The sequence below is a fragment of the Cuculus canorus genome, chromosome 1 (assembly GCF_017976375.1).
Source record: "Cuculus canorus isolate bCucCan1 chromosome 1, bCucCan1.pri, whole genome shotgun sequence".
Classification (NCBI taxonomy): domain Eukaryota; kingdom Metazoa; phylum Chordata; class Aves; order Cuculiformes; family Cuculidae; genus Cuculus; species Cuculus canorus.
Window position 1 is genome coordinate 69,467,210 of NC_071401.1, and position 18,046 is coordinate 69,485,255.

General features: G+C 39.4%; 1 protein-coding gene across 3 annotated transcripts in view; it reads right to left on the reverse strand.

Annotated features, from left to right (window-relative positions):
- The window catches only part of GABRB3 (gamma-aminobutyric acid type A receptor subunit beta3), a 190,373-nt gene that overhangs the window by 30,943 nt on the left and 141,384 nt on the right, over positions 1–18,046 (reverse strand). For 2 of the 3 annotated variants that reach the window (XM_054076932.1, XM_054076940.1), the window contains one exon: positions 3,341–3,561. In XM_054076932.1, the coding sequence (XP_053932907.1) occupies positions 3,341–3,561 (221 nt within the window). Of the gene's footprint in view, positions 1–3,340; positions 3,562–16,690; positions 16,778–18,046 lie in introns of those variants that run through there. The other variant, XM_054076949.1, reaches the window with a different exon arrangement.

Sequence of the window (18,046 nt, forward strand, 5' to 3'; positions counted from 1 at the left end):
ACAGAAAAAAAATGCACTTACAATGATTAATTTGACATTAATTATTAAAAAATTATGCAGCTGGCAAACTTGCATTCAACTTACTAATTGCCTTATGACTTATTAAGGAATGTATTTTTATTTTTGCCTGTTGACATATCATAGTGGTTCTGCAGCACAAGTTCCAGTATGACAAACTGCACATTCTTGCTCAAGTAACTTTTTACACTAAAGCAAAATGCATGGTTTTTATTTCATAAATATCGGCTAGAGAAGAAGATACAGCTAGATATAGATAGAAATGGATTTACCCCATCTACTCAAAGTTAAACTGAGTGCTCAGAAATCTCTTCTGAATGAATGTGCAGGCAACCAAATTTAACTTCTACAAATGCTTACCAAAAGCAAATGTTAATTGCTCAGGCTTGTGCATGCTCCCAAGAACAGCAGGTCCAATTTTTATGGGATGGGATGCTGCCTGACACAGCAGGAAAACAAGGTTTCAAGAACTCATCATCACAGCAGTGAGAGAGAAACAATTACATGCCAGACAAAGATAAAGTAAGTACACAGATACACATATATTTTGGTTGAAAGCAATACACAAAGGAAATGTTTTAAATTGCTTAAAATTCTATACTCTGGGTATCTGTCCTCTGCATATAGATTCTCTTACCCTTCTCAGATACTTTATTAATGGCTGACTGCCTTTGATTATTTTGATCTGTTGTATAGGAATGCCACCTGTGATGTGCTGGGAGGTACTGCACAAACAACTGATAAAAGGATATTTTCTGTCCCCCAAAAGCTTACAATGTAAATCAGACTAAGCAATTTAAATTCATCTAACATGACTAGGTCACAGTCCTGATGGCTAATTTGATCCTTTTTTCATCCTGATGAAGAAACAAACCCATCCAAAAAAGAACAGAAATAATTATTTTTGCCTTGTGTGGCTGATCACAACTAACCTCTTCACCTTGCAAACACCCATCATGTTTTATATACGGGTGATAACTAGGTGAGTCCTTTCAGGTAAAAGAAATATACTCCTCCACTCTATTTATTTATTATATTTAGCATTGTAGTACCTGAGAACAAGAGATCCCTATACAGCAAACACACAAGCAGTCTGAAAAACTCTTATTTTTGATCCCCAGTTTATGTCATTATGTCTTTTTTTGTCTATTATGAAAAAATGCTGTTGTGTCATCATACGTCTTGCACATTGTCTTGAACAAGGTGCAAATAAGTCAGTACTGCGTTGCCCCCCAAAAATAATCCCCCAGAAAGGAAGTGAACTTCAAAAAGCTACTGCTGTATTCCCCTACCCTCACAGACTTTTGCTGCTGTAGCAAACTCCTTTCTCTGAGGTAGAGAGAAACCTTGTATAATTAAAGGTCAAGTCTTTCAAAACTATGATAAATACTATATTGTTCAGAAAAGAGCATAGCTAGCGTGGCCTTGGGATCACTTTCATTCCATATTTTTTGAGGAACTGCTTTGCTCCATGGATATTCTATAACCAGTTGCAACCCGCCAAAACTTCCCCTATTATTCTCAGTGACCCTGGGTTTTGTGGCATATATAACTCCCAAGTTCTGGTCTTAGTCCACAAGATGAATCACTGCCTCCAGACTGCAGCTTGAGGCCAACGCCATCAAGCTGCTCCGGAGCTAGAACACCAAGAAGTAGGCTAGTAGTAGAGCAACACAAAGCTCAAGTCTTTAAATCAACAAAGCTAAGGTTCAGATATTTCCTTACTTCTAATCATAACGTCCTGCATTTTCCCGGGATTTAATTTCAGACGGTTATTCTTCATTAAGTAACTTGACTGCTTCACAGTATGGATATCTGACCACAAATATTGCGTACTTTCAGAGGACGGGGAATAGAAAGAAGTTGGCCATGCATGAGCCATTGGTGAAATCCCTGTCAAGTAAATACTACCAAGTGAAATGCAATCCGCTTGTGGACATCTACTTTTTGCAGAAGAGGAGGAAAACTTATTCAAATACACTGTTTTATGACAGATAATCTTCACTTGAATGAATCCAAACATTTACAGTGTGACAGAAAGACTTCTATGCATAATTATGATCAGAAGATTTCTAATCCCCATCCCTTTTTTATTACATTGCTTGTGGGAATGTTTCTTGACATAGAGTAAAGGAAACAACAATACCTTGCACTATTTTCAATATTTAACTACTTATGGAAGGAATACTAAACCTGCAGTGTTCCATATTTGGTCAAAAGCATGCAAAATGAAAGTCTCCTTTTGCTGAAAACAGTTAATTATAGGGACAACATTCATCCTAAACCTCTTCCAAATTTCATAATAAGCTGAGTCTGGGTTTAGTTAGTCTAGAAAGATTCAGTCAATTATAGCCCATACATGATATGTAAAAGGAGTTAAAGGGGTGAGAGCCCAAGACCCAATTCAAGTATGAAGTTCAACTGTTAGTGAAAAAAAAAAAGCAGGTAAACTAGTCATACAATCCATCTGCACCAATTTTCAAATCTTATTCATTTTTATATGAGAGACTCTTTATCATGCACCACATACGTGCAACAAACTTGAGTATTATCAACACTTAAAAATACAAGAAACTTCCAATGATTGAATTGGAGGTTTCACTGGCAAAGACTTGTTTTGCTGGTACAGTTTAGATCACAGGGGCAAATGGAGTAACCTGTCCAAAAAAAAATTACTTTTTGATATTACTGAGTCTTCTATTAAGACTTTTGCTAGTGTAATTATGTTTATTAAGGGAATGATTCTTCAGCATTCCTAACCATAAAAGCCATGAGAGAAAACACAAAAAAAACACAGGTCAGGCCTGAAATACATAAAAAACATGATAATGTAAGATCCCTTTGTATGTCTGGTTTGAAATGTAACACACTGCAGCACTGATCCCTGTTTGAAAAGATCACTGAAGGTACCTATAATCATAGTCTGCACTGCGGCCGACTCCATCCAACCAGCGCTTCTTGTGGCTTTTTCTTCACAGACTACAGACACATTACGAGACAACATAAGCACCAAATCAACCTAACTGCCTGCATTTGGGACAAAATTTTCAGGTTTACAATTAATGTGTGTCCTTCTGCTTCCTATAGCCACTGGGCTTTCCAGATGTGGTGACTCTACAGAAACAGATAAAACCTGACTAAAGGTGCTCCTGGCAAAATTAAGAAACATTGAGTGTGTCATTTGTTTTCTACAGGCATCTTTGGGAGTTACAGGGAACATTACGTAACACACCACCCAATGCTTGTAATAACCTTGTACCAGGAAGCAAATATACACAGTACATTTCAACAGTGATGAAATCTTCATCATGGAAGTACAGACCTGAGGCCATAAAGCACTGTTCCGTCTGGGTGAAGGCGAATCATACGATTCTTCACGGTAACACCATGCACAAATGATTTCTTGTCATTTAAGAAGTAAGTGTCAGGCACCCAGAGTTGATCTGCCACTCGGTTATCAAGCGTGAGGTTGAGAGGTATGCCAGCATAAGCCAGCCTCTTATCTCGCCAGTACTGTTGAAAGTACATAGTCAAAGTATAATCCTGGTGAGGAAAGAAAGAAAAGTACAGCACTCAGTCATACTTGGCATAATTAGAAAAGCATTTTCTTTTCCCTGTTACTAGCTTATTTTGCTGTTGGTTTAATATAATTGAAAATATTTTTATAAAAGAATGCTTAATAAAAACACTAGCTATTCCTATCACTTACTACTTAATTCTAATAATACAAGTATCACTCTAGTATAAGGGAGCATTTAAAATCTTCAGAAATTTAGCTATTATTGGTATGTTTTGACCTGCTCCTCCACTTATGAGCTACCTGAAATTATGATGTTTGTGGAACGATAAATGAGGTAATAGGTAAATACCGCCATCTTCCCCATTTTAAAAACTGATAGATGAATGGAAAAACATTCAAAATATTTTCAATTAGCTTGAAAAATTGTACCCAAAAAATAAGCTGCAAAGATATTGTTTATACGTGTGCCTTTGTGTGTGACCTCATCTTGCACGGACAGATTTTCTCATCAACAGGCTACATCATACTTAGAACAACAGCAAATTTCAGTGATGTCCTACTAATGTCAATGTTTGGTTTTCAAAATTTTGTCAGTAAAGGTTTATGGTGTCTCCTAAGAGCACAGATCACTAATTTGAGAGCTAAACATTGATATAGAAGCCTAAAACATCAATTTTAAAATTCTTTATTTGATTTCAGAATTTGATAATTTGACTTGGTCGTGTCATAGTAACACTATATTGAAATACTTCTAAAGTCTTAGACAACAGGTCTCTTTCATTAGCTTCATGGCATTATTTTAAAAAAATAAAACATAGGAACATTTTAAAGTTAAATGACAGCAAAACTGAAAGAAACCCCACATAAAACAGCAAAATTTCCTGTTACGAAAGAAAAAACTTGATCTTTTTTTCGCCTCATAGCTTTTGAAGTGTTGAAGAACAATTTAATATTTAGAAAGCCTATTCTTATACATGAAATAAAAAAGGTGAACAACTGAAAATAAGACTTTCTATATATGGAAATGAATGTTTACAATTAAAGAAAACACTGGGTTCAGGTCTAATAATACAGCTGTATTTAACAGTGAAAAAAAAATGAGATGGCCATTAAAACTCTGCTTTTCAAATTACATAAGTGCTCTAAACAATAAAACTCTTCATGAAATTCTTCACAAAACATGGAGAAATTTATGTGATTTCCAAACACATTTAAATGTTTAGCAGCAGGTGTGCAAGCCACAGGATACCTGCATTTGCATCTGGTTCTACAAGCTGGTGATGCAAAACCCCTCAGGCTTGCTGCTTGTTTGGGAAAAAGATGCTCAAGTTTTCTAAGTAAGACTACTGGGAACGCTCCATTATTGTAATGGGTTTTGTGTGGTGACAACCCAATTTCAGGCACAGATCCTGCCCTGCTTCCCTCAACACCTACAGCCTTTCCTTGCAATCAAATGAAACTTGAGTGCACCTTTCACACTCGGAGCTTTTGCATTTCATTTACAGCGATTCATTCTCATTAACAAGGGAGCTGCTATAGCTTTAAGAAACCAAATTTAATTTCTTAGGAAAACAAACCATTATAGATACCACAGACAAACTGTTCTAGTTTTAGGAAATTATTAGGACACCTCTGAAAACAAAAGGGCCTGGTGAAGAGAAAAATAAGCCCATGTGGAACTGCCTGAAAGGAAGTTCATTCCTCAAAACTCAAATGTGACATGACTGCTCAGAAGAAAGTGCTCCGACCTTTTTGTCATAAGCTTTATTCAGTGGCAGTACCGGTCCCTGCTCATCAGCGAACAAGGTACATGCTACACTGGGTGCACTTCCCTTGCTCCTATTAGCACGTCAGGAAGACTACATCTCTCCTCATGTTCTACGCAACCAATTTTCTGACACTGATGCATTAGAATGAATATCCCCTACCAGCTCCATTTTGCCTTAATTCAAGCTTGTTTCTATTAGTGTTCAAAATTTCCTAAGCGCTTGGCTTCCATAATGGCTTGCACATCAATGTCAAGAAATTGGGGATTATAAAAGCTATGGACACATGTGCAGTACACCAAAAGCTCACCATGTACACACGCACAATATATATGCAAAATAATGCAAAACAGAAATAAAGAGACAAGGTGGCACTGCACAGCATTGAAAGAAGTGAACCACCTAGCCCCGAAACGTTAGAGAAGCAGTACATCTGAGTACATTCCTTCGGCCTAAGAAAAAATACATGTTAAGAGCTAACGAATGGAGTAATCAACCAGCTAAGTAAAATGTAACAACATAAGCAGTAACGGTCTGTCATTTTATTTGTTTATTTAACCATGGCAGGGAACAACAGTGAAAACAGTTTACAAATTGCACAGAGAAACAGCAACATCCATTGGACATCAAGAATTTTCAGAGTCTTGTCTGAAACACAAACTTCCAAAATACATCCTCTAAGGTACAAATTTCATTAGTGCTTTCTCAATTAACCTTTACTTCTTATTGCATCTTAACTTTAAATAGAAATCACCTACCTGTATGTCTGCTAATGTATATGATTGTATTTGCATGTATTGAAAAAACTGATGTCCAAAAAAGTTATTTTTAAACATGTACATTATTGCATGTGAAATATTAGCTCATTCTCAGTTCTTTGCTTGGTATCCACTAAGGAAAATCCTCAAGCAGAACCTTCTGCAATGGCAATATACAATCTAGATGTCTGCTTAAGCACACTTTCTGCACTTTGAAAACAGACACAACAGAAACAGAATTCCCAAGAAAGCATGTGTGCTACAACACACCTTGAAGAATCACTGTACATTTGTACTGTCAGCCTGACTTGCTCCGAAGAAGAGGGGATACAAAGAAAGAATATGCTTGTTCATCATTGCACTTTTTCCTACCACCTCAAAGCAAAAAGCAGCAGCAAACTCATATTAGAACTGCACTGAAACTCCTTGAGAGAGACTAATCCAACTTCAGCTACTGTATTACAGTGCTATTATATGTCAAAGATGACACAGAGCTGCCAGCTTTACGAAATTCTAACTAACGCACAAAGCAGCGGACAATCTCCTCAGCAACCAAGGCCTCCATAAATATTTTTTTTTCCCCATACAATACCATGCCACCTCCAAGGTTCCCCCTTCCACCCTCCAGTTCTTCACAGTAATAGATATTTCAGGTCAAGAATGGTAACAGAATCACTCAAGACCTTGACAGAAAGGAAAATATAGTGCTTCTGAAGTACAGGTGAAACCTCCTCAAAATGGGAAAAGCTGGATTGCACAGGCAATGTAAGCTTTGTTCTGTGTATTCAAAGACGATGGCACATCCTACTACAGTAAAGAAATGCCAAGCATCCTTGACTTCATAGCACTGTAAGAATGCCGCTAATGTAAGGAAAAGGACACGGAAAGGTATACTTGTATTTTTTCAACATAGCTTTCCCTGGGGGAAAAAAAACCAGAAGAAAAAAGTCCTCAAACAGTAGATACTACTTGGGAAAGAATTTAGATGATAAATTCTTTCCCAAGTGATAAATGATAAAGAGGCCAATATCACAACTTAAATACAGCATAATGTATCTGTATTCTTCATGGGTACTCTCTGTGATTTCAAACCATCTTAAGCAAGAATTACAGAAACTCACAAATATTGTATGATGCTAACCATGTACAAAGAAATTTTTAAGTGTTTTCTGTATGATATTTGCCTCTTTCACAGACAGAACATGCCATGTAGGAAGCACCACTACGATTTAATTACAAAGCTACTTCAGACAGGCAGAATGTATTATGGTATGCTACTGTAGAGTACCTAAGACACTGACGATAGGAGTAATGAACAATAAATACTAATGTGCTGTAATCTTAAAAGTAGATCATAATTTGTTTACTATTACAGGAACTGTCATCTTTAGCTTTTCTCTCCTACACTCAATAAAAAGAAAAGAATATTTTTTTTAAATATCATTTGTTCATCAAAGTAAAATTAACAGCCCTATAGCAGCAATAATGTTCTGAAACTGACTATCACTACATGGTCTTAATGTGCTATGTACCAAGGAAGTTAAAGTTTTCCATTAGGTGTAAAAATGTGGTGTTTCTTCAAAATGACTGCCAGATAAAACACTATAACTGGTAATTATGATGGAATACTATTAATATGGCAGCTAAGCAAAAGGAACTATTCATGCAAAATAAAAAAAAATATTGAAAATTAGTGGAAATATTGAAAAAGTCTATGCAAAAAAAGAATTATTACACTGTTTGGGAAGACAGCCTTGTATCTACTTGAAACACAGATTTCTGGTTTAGATTAGTATTTGGATGTAAATTTACATTCTTGAGGGAGGTCAAAGAGAACATACCCCCACTGATGACTGGAAATAGTGAGCCTGTATCAACAGATGAGGAGAAGGCTGAGGTACTTAACATTTTTGCCTCAGTCTTCACCGATCACTGCTGTCTTCACCTCTCCTGAGTCATGGGACAACAAGATGGTGACGAAGGGGGTAAACCCCCTCCCACAGTAGAAGAGGATCAGGTTTGTGACCACCGGAGAAACCTGAACATATGTAAGTCTATGGGACCTGATGAGATGCATCCCAGAGTCCTGAGGGAGTTGGCAGATGTGGTTGCCAAGCCACTCTCCATGATATTTGAAAAGTCATGGCAATCAGGAGAAGTCCCTGGTGACTGGAAGAAGGGTAACATTATGCCCATTTTTAAAAAGGGTAGAAAAGACAACCCTGAGAACTACCGACCTGTCAGCCTCACCTCTGTGCCTGGCAAGATCATGGAACAGATCCTCCTAGAAGCTATACTAAAGCAGGGAGGTGATTAACAGCAGCCAGCATGGCTTCACCAGGGGCAAATCCTGTCTGACCAACTTCGTGGCTTTCTACGACAGGGCAGCTGCCACAGCGGACACAGGTAAACTGACAGATGTGATCTATCTGGGCTTCTGTAAAGCCTTCGACACTGTCCCCCACAATACCCTTCTCTCTAAATTGGAGAGATATGGATTCAACGGCTGGACAGTATAGTGGTTAAGAAGCTGGTTGGATGGTCGTATTCAGAGAGCAGTGGTCAATGGCTCGAAGTCCAGATGGAGATCTGTGATGAGTGGTGTCCTGAGGAGAACCATTATCTGGTTCTCTGTCAGTGTCCCTCAGGGGTCTGTACTGGGACCGGTCAAATGATATTGACAGTGAGATTGAGTGCACCCTCAGCAAGTTTGCAGATAACACCAAGCCGAGTGGTGTAGTTGCCACACTGGAAGGACAGGATGTCACCCAGAGGGACCTGGACAGACTGGAGATGTGGGCCTGTGTGAACCTCATGAGGTTCAACAAAGCCAAGTGAAAGGTCCCGCAACTGGGTCGAGGCAATCCCTGATTTCAGTACATGGTGGGGGATGACGTGCTTGAGAGCAGCCCTGCAGAGAAGGACTTGGGGGTGCTGGTCGATGAGAAACTCAACATGAGCCGGCAATGTGTGCTCGCAGCCCAGAAGGCCAACCGTATCCTGGGCTGCATCAAAAGAAGCGTGGCCAGCAGGGCGAGGGAGGAGATCCTGCCCCTTTATTCCTCTCTTGTGAGACCTCATCTGGAATCCTGTGTCCAGTTCTGGAATCCTCAACAGAAGAAGGATATGGAGCTGTTGGAATAGGTCCAGAGAAGGGCTACAAAGATGATTGGAGGGCTGGAGCATCTTCCATACAAGAACAGGTTGAGAGAATTTGGCTTGTTCAGCCTGGAGAAGAGAAGGCTCAGAGGTGACCTTCCAGTACTGGAAGGGGGCTTACAGGAAAGCTGGAGAGGGGCTATTCATAAAGGCTTGTGGGGATAGGACCAGGGGGAATGGGTATAAACTGGAGAGGGGCAGATTTAGACTAGACATTAAGAAGAATTTCTTCACCATGGGAGTGGTGAGACACTGGCACAGGTTGCCCAAGGAGGCTGTGGATGCCCCATCTCTGGAGCTGTTCAAGGCCAGGCTGGATGGGGCCTTGGGCAGCCTGATCTAGTGGCACGTCCCTGCCCATGGCAGAGGGGGTAGAACTAGATTATCTTTCAGGTCCCTTCCAACGCTAACTATTCTATGATCCTTGTTCTCTTGACCAACAGACAAATGTGGTTATTACCGTCAGCTTTGGATTATTTATTTTTGATTAGTTAATAAAATAAATACTTACTCAGTGGGCGAAATAAATACTTACTCACCTTCCACACAATTTCAAAAACTCAAGATACTGCTGCTGTAGTATAAGATGCTATATCTCAAGCACTGATGTTGCATTCTTCACAATAAGTCCAAAGTGAGTTTCAAAACCAAACTCATGAATCCTATGCTTTGACAAAATATATGTAAATCTGTCCCCCCATCACACTGAGAAGAGAGCTGAGGAATAGATTCACGAACACATTGATTCAACTAGCTAAATATGAGTTCAATATATATGCATTCAGAAAAGGTAACCTTAGGAAGTCAGTTTACCAGCAACACTATTCAGTTGTGTGAGATGATCACTTAAACATCTTTCTCAGCATTCAAAATTTTCTGAAAGCTTCATCAACTTTCATATTAAAGAATGATTTTATTGAAGAAAAAAATTATGTTATACTTTACCTGCTGATTTTGATTCGCCCAAAGTCTAAACCATTCATTACTTATTTGTCAGCGAATGGAGAAAATCTCCAATGTCTATTTTTCTGCAAGGTCTTTTACAAGAAAACTGCCTAATCAGAACTTGTCTGGTGTTAGATGTAGTTCATAAGCAGCCCAAATGAAGGAAATGTGCACACACATCCACTCCACCAAAGCAACCTCCTCTAATGTTCCTTTGTCTAGCTGCTATTACGGTAAAGATTCATCTCGCCTGACTAGGGCTTCTTGCTGACACCACTGAAACCCCCTAAAATACAGACAAGTTGAAAACATGGCACATATTTTCACACCATGTGGCTAAAACACACTTTTGTTAAGAAAACACAGTGCTAAAGCAGCTCAATTACACTGATTTCAGTGTGACCCTACGTACATTCAAGTTGTTCTGGTATCCTTGGTACCAAATTACAATGATCTTTTTCCTCTTCTAATGAAACACACAAGGATGGTGCTATAAATAGATTTAAGAATCTATTTAGCCTCCAAGAACTCACTTGATGCTACAAAACAGAATTTTCCAAATAAATGTATGGTTGTCTGGGTATTTTCTGCCCTCTCATACCCTTTGGTACAAGAGTTTCCATCTCCACTGCAACCACAGTGCATTCTCCAAAGCGCCTGTCCCCCACCGAGCATCTCTGGGTGCTCAGAGGAGTGTTGCCATACCAACCAACACTTGGCTTTCTGCAGGCAAAGGGAGCACAGTTGACATAGCAACCGGCCAAAGCAGCTCCTGCCCAGTTTTTCAGGTGCAGGTGGTGGTCACTGCAACAGAAGAGAAGCTTCTCAACAGCAATGAAGGGGAGCCCTCAGTGCTTGCTGCCCCATGGCACTTTCCAGTCGTGGTCACCGGAGCTTACTCTTCAAAAGCTGGGCATTGTTGTGGGCAGAGGAACACATACAGAGAAGAGGCAAACTGACAAGAATGCCTTCCCTCTCCTGGGGTGTTCTCTCATCTGAACATCAGAGGACACCAGCTGATAAGGAAGCAAGTGCTTGGGCTGAGCTTCTGTAGGCAAATACAGAGAGAGAAAGAAGAAAGTTCCTGCAAGTATTTCAGTTTAGGGACATATGTCAGGACAATAAGACAACAGTCTGGGCTATTTAATTCCTGACAGATCAGAGTAGAAGGAAAAAACCTAAATATTGGTTCAGAGTATCACACATATTACACCACCACAGGCTTCTCAGTAATCAGAAGTTTCTGTTCCCAAACAACTGGCCAAAATAAAAACTAATATACCCCTTTACTTACCAAAGGTATCACACTCTCTGATATGGTGGCAGAAAGCTAGCTGAAAAAAAGCATGGTCTTTCACTACAGCCCTGAAGATCTGTCCAAAGATCATGGGGGGTTTATTGTTTTTCTTTTTGCAATCAAAATCCACTTGATGATGGACAGATAGAACATAAAATTCAATAGCTGATGGAACCCTTCTAAAAAAGAGGAATAGAAATGTCAAATGCTTAGATGCTGTACTTGAAAACTCTAAAAAAGATCAAGCCAGGAAGAAAAACACAAAATATACTTTAAAAAAAAAAAAAAAAAAAAAGACTTAGAATAATGAAAAATAATGCTAGGGTCAGTAAGCCCCTGAACTTGCTTCATGAAGCACAAATTTATTTATGTTAGAGCTGACAGGACCTCAAGAAAACAGGTACATTTAATTGCACTAATTGAAATCCTGCTAACAGTCTACAGGGAAGAAAAAAAATCAACCTTTATCAGCTGTCAGCTGGTTCCCACGATTGAGGCAGCTGACCTTAGAGAGATGGGAACTGACAACTAATGGATTGTGCCTCCTACACTGTAGCGGGATGTGCCTCCAGTGAATTGGAGAAAGCTAGTGCCCTAAAATCTTAAAGCTATGCAACTCTTTTTCAGTTATGACATATGAACAAAGGCTAAAAATTTGGGATCTATGAGATAATCATTTTAGAGAAAGAAAGATTACTTATAATTCTACTTAGGTTTTTTCCATAAATATATCAACTTATATCTCTCTTTGATGCTACTTGAACTATCAATAAAAATCTGGAATGAAAAACAAAGCTCAAAGAATGCCTGTAAGTTGATTATTATATTTTTTTGTCATATTTGGTTAGATCTTCCTCTCTTAGACTATTGCATGCATAATTCTTCTAGTGTCTGCAAGGTGTTCTAGGACAGCAGTGATGGAAGTAGTTAAAAGCCTTGGCAGCTGGGCATACAGAGATGTGCTTTGAATACTGTGACCATAAATATATGCCCTCTTATTTGCTATGACTGAACACGAAAACCATCAAAAACCATTTTCAGTAAACCTGTACTTCAGATAGAAAGGCCTATAGTCTTTCTGTCACCATAGAATTGTAAAAAGACCTTTCTACAGGCACTACAGAACTTGTACAATATTAATTTAATCACTCCAGAGTTAACAAATAAAACTCTCCTATATTTAGGACCAGAGAGCCAAGGGAAACATGCCCTTGAGTGAAAACTGAAATACAAATTTTTTCCCATTCACACTTTTTGATTAAAAGAAAGGAATATTTAACCCACTGTGGGGATAACTTTTTACATTTTCTCACCTCCAAACCTATTCATTTGCTGACCCTGGGAGCCAGCCAGTGTCACTGACAATAGACCAGCAAGGCTGATGCCCAAATTTCTCCTTGTTGTCTGTGATTACGTGAACTACCAGACATTCTTGCAGGAAATCCCATCCAAGACAGACACTATCAACAAAAGGCCCTCTGAAAAAAAGAGTGAGAACACACTGGCCACCAAACACTTTGAAAATATGTAACTTAAAACACGATTCATGTAGTTTTTAATATCGCAGCACATGCCATCTGTGTGCGCTAAGCCTGTCGGACACTTCCAGAACTCGCTGGCTCTGCCCGGGGACCCCACCCTGCCCATGACTCACAACATTACATCAGCCCCCCCAGGATCATAAGCAAGGCCACAGCAGGGCAGGTCTCCAGCTTCCCACAGCTCTGCCTACATGATCTGACTCTGCAAAGGTTTGCTAATAGCTTTTGGAGTTGGGGAATCAAGATGTGTCATTGCATAAAGATGAGGAGGGTTTCAGACTGCAAAGCTTCCCAACTCTTGAAACCACCAACAAAATGGTCTAAACAACCAACATGAAACACTTGATCAGTCACAAATCTTCAAAACTTCCAGTTCTAGCAGCTTAATTTTTCAAAGCAGCAGGCTCTCCCTGGGGTTTTTATCTACTCTGGATACTTAAAGCAAAACTGATCCTCTAGTGGATAATGCATTGGTTACTTTCCCCTTTGTGCAAATTTCATGAACTCCAACCAGGCTAAGTGCAAGGTCCTGCTGGTTGGGACAATCCTACACACAAGTCGGTGATGAGTGAACTGAGAGTGGTCCTGCAGAGAAAGACGTGGGAGTATCAGTGGATGAAAAACTGAATACGTGCCAACAACATGTGCTTGCAGCCCAGATATCCAACCACACTCTGGGCTGCAACAAAAGCAGAGTGTGGCCAGCAGGTTGAGGGAATGGATTCTGCCTCTCTACTCTGCTCTGGTGAGACTTCACCTGGAGTACTGCATCCAACACTGGGGCCTCCAGCCTAAGGAAGACATGGACTTGTAGGAGGAGGTCTGGAGGAGGGCCACAAAAATGATCAGAAGGATGGAACAACTCTCCTGTGAAGAAAGGCTGAGAGGCTTGGGGTTGTTTAGCCTAGAGAAGAGAAGGCTTCAGGGAGACCTTATTGCAGCCTTACAGAACTTAAAGAGGGCCTACAGGAAAGATGAGGAGGGACATTTTACAATTGAGGAGGGCATTTAGTGATAGGATGAGGGCTAATAGCTTTAAATTGGAAGGGGGAATACTTAGATTAGTCATTAGGAATAAATTCTTCACGATGAGGGTGGTAAGGCACTGGCACAGGTTGCCCAGGGAAGTTGTGGATGCCCCATCCCTGGAATTGTTCAGGGCTAGGTTGGATGGGGCCTTGGGCAGCCTGGTTTAGTGGGAGGTGTCCCTGCCCATGGCAGCGGGGTTGGAACTAGATGATCTTTAAGGTCCCTAATGGAGTGTAGTGATAAGACAAGAGGGAGTGGTTTTAAACGGAAACGGAAGATTTAGACTAGATATCAGGAAGAAATTCTTTATTACGAGGGTGGCAAAACACATGAACAGGCTGCCTAGAGAAGTTGTGGATGCCCCGTCCCTGTATGTGTTCAAGACTAGGCTAGATGAGGCTTTGAGCAACCTGATCTAGTGGACAGTATCCCTACCCATGGCAGGGGGGTTAGAACTGGTTGATCTTTAAAGTCCCTACCAAACCAAATCACTCTCTGATTCTATGGTTCTATGATCTACACACAGTAACAATACTTTACTTAAGGCTGTTAGAGGCTATTTTTCTCACATCAACACATATGTGTAATACAAGATACTGGCAAAACCGAGAAACTGTGAGTGTATTCCGACATATGTAAGTTTCAAATAACTGAATGTATTATAGAAGGGGCTACTTGTATATTGTGACATTCTTTCCTTTGTGGTACCAGCTGGAAGAGCAGAAGGCAAATATTTTCATTTGCTTGGAAATTTGGTGAAAACACTGAGCACTTAAAACTTGGTTTATATATCTCCCTCACACAAAGTGTTTTTCCCTCACTAGACAGTTATTCTATTGTAGATAATGTTTCTCCTGCAGCATAAGTACTCATATAAATCTGTGCTAGGTAGGCACACTGACTTCAGAGGCAGCACTCGAATTCAGAAGTAAAGGCACTGTTAATTAAAGAACTGGAGTCTTCCTTACCACAGGGACAGCCTATAACCACTGCTCACTTATTTACCTAATTCATCTACTATTGCCAAATCCCTCAGAAGCAGCAAAGCAAATTTAAGAGGTAAGAAATTATTTTCCCCATCTGGCCTTTGGGTGAACAAAATGTGACTGAGTAAAGAAGTGTGAGCAAGGTATACTACATACCATAGTTTTCAGTCAGAGATTAGTATTCTGCGGAGCATCTCAGTTATGGCAATCGAATGGCCTCCTCAAATACGAAAATTATATCCTTGATCATCTACCTCTGCTCTTACCCCAGCAGTGCTTTTTCATACTGGCTGGAGAATCAGTCTTTCAGACAACAGCATAGAGATGAGGGGTTTAGATTCATCAGGAAATGGATAAACTCTGTACAAAGTCTGTACAACAAAAATAGGATTCAGATAAAGCCACCGGGACTAAAAATCAGGAAGGGGATGGAATTAATGGCAATAGGAAAGCCAACAGGTACAGAAGAAAATCCAGCTTGGGGTCTGAATCACAGAGAGGTGAAATTACAAAAGCTTTATATCTTTGGGAAAAAGCCAAGACAATAGCTGGTACAACTCATTCAGGACAAAAGCTCATTCTGCACCCAAAAATACCATTTAAAGATAGGTAGCACAGAAATATACACAACGAGATCAAATGCATGCATGTTATTACTGAAATGTCAGAAGTTTAAAAATAAGACAAAGGAACTGGGATACCTAGTTTTAAGTGAGAGTACTGACCTAATAGCACCATCAGAGACTCGATGGACCGAAAGCAGTCAGTGGAAATCAGTAACACAAAACAAACTACACAGGCAAGAAAAAGAAGGATGTAGTGTATGTTGAAGAAAGCTTTGCATCATATAGTTAACTGTACTGAACGTTACTCATTATCTCTATGGATTAAGATGCCAGGCCTACATAAGTATTAGAAATAAGTTGTCACTGCCTAATCAGGACGACAATAGTGTCAGTGAGGTGCCAAGAGAGATTTAAGAGACAGCAAAAAAACAAATTAGCAATCAGAAACTTCAATCACCCCCACACAGACTGGGAAAATGTCAGGTTGGGGTGTGATGCAGAAACTAAATGACACTACCAATGACTGATTCACGGAGCAACTTTTGGTGAAAGCTGAGCAAGACAAGACACTCTTGACTTGCTTCCGAGCAATGTGTAAGTCATGGGTCAAAATGCTGTGACAGAACAAATGCTCCATAACCCTGATGTAATTGGTAAATCGCCTTTTAAATCTGAGAGTCAAAAACTACATTAAAATAGTATTTAATTCCAAAAAGTAAGTTGCGTAAAAATGAGGCAGCTAATTTCTGAGTTGGAGAAGAGATTGTTTATAGTCATCATAATATGAACTTCTTTATATAAAAAATAACTGTTGAGTAACAACAAAACCCAGGATGTTTAAAACTTCAGGTAAATATTATAAGATGTACTTACACCTGAAGGAGAAAAAATAGACACAAAGATAAACACAGAAAAGCCAAAAACGCACAAGCAATAACTTACTAAAGGCATAAGCACTTACTATAAATAATCAAATGGTTTTTAAAAAGCCTCGTAGAAAAGTAAAGTATTTCTTGCCATGGATTAATGACCAGGTAAAAGACAAAAAAGCAAACAATAGAGCCTAGTCATCATTTTTTTCAACAGTGGGAGGTCACTTGCACACCTGAATGAGGATCTGTACGAGGCTCTATTCTGGTCATCATCCTGATAAATGGCACAGACGGGATGCACAGTAAGATGCTTATATTTGCTAGAACATTTCTCAGAACAATAAGAATAAAAGATGTGAGTGTAAGGACATGTAGAAGGATAGAAGCATTCTGAATGCACAAGTGATAAAGCAGATAAAATTCAATGCTGATTCGTAGTAATGCATAGGAGGGTGGAAACAGTCCTAGCTTTGGACCACGTGGTTAGTTCTGAGATAACTACGACCACTCACGGAACAAAAATAAAAAACATTACAATATTAATCAGCAGTTTTATGAAGAGATTGGTTCAATCTTCCCTAAAGTCAAAATAAGCAAACAGAATGTTAAGACTGTTTGGAACAGAAAAAAAGGAAAATCATTGCATTGCATTACTTCAGTCTACTTACCATTGAATACTCTGTGCAGTTCTGGTTCCTGTCCCTAACAGGACAGACCGTAAGGTACTAGGAACTGCAGCAAGTGGAATGAAAGGCACAGAACATCTCCCATATAAAGACAGGCTAAACAAGCAAGGACTTATGTGCCCAGGAAAGAAGCAATTAAGACATATATTGCAGGGAGGAGGCCAACAGCTATCCACAGATCGTCACTTGTAAGAAACTGAGAGCGACAAGACAAATGTCCTGATGTCAGGCTCAAAACAAATGAAAGGATACACTTCTTCATGCATATGTGTGTGGATAATATGCAGAGGTTCCAGGACGCCTCTGAGCAGCTTCATAGTTCGATGCTTGAAGAATATCAAAGAAAAACTACAATTTAGTCTCATCCTTCTTTTATACTCTTGAGCCTTCAACACTGCCTAAGGTTGGAAACAGTATACCAAGAAAGACTGACTTCTGGTCTAACTCAGTAATGCCATTCTCATGTCCTTATCTTCTCAGAGGGTGCTGTTAAATCACTTACGACTCCTCTGTGTGGTTCATGAGCTGATGTGCTTATCCTGTGGCATTAATAACCATTGCTGTCGAAGCCAACAACTTATCATTCCAGAGGGAAAAGGAGCAGAAGTTGTGACGTGGAACACTTAATTTTTTATTCAACTGCATACAAAGATAATATTGTACATGGGAATTTTGCAAACAGTACAAATATACCAATGTATAGTATTTAACTGCCTGTCAAAGTTCAGATCTTATTACAGAGTCATTTCTTTAATGATGGTGAGTGATAGTTAGGTTCACTTTAATTTGTTTAACATCTTCTCCCAGCAAATGTAAGCAGACGCATCTAATTATTACCTTTCGATATCTGCATATGCATAGCATGAATAAGAATATGAAAAAATTAGTTTTTTGTGAAGTAGA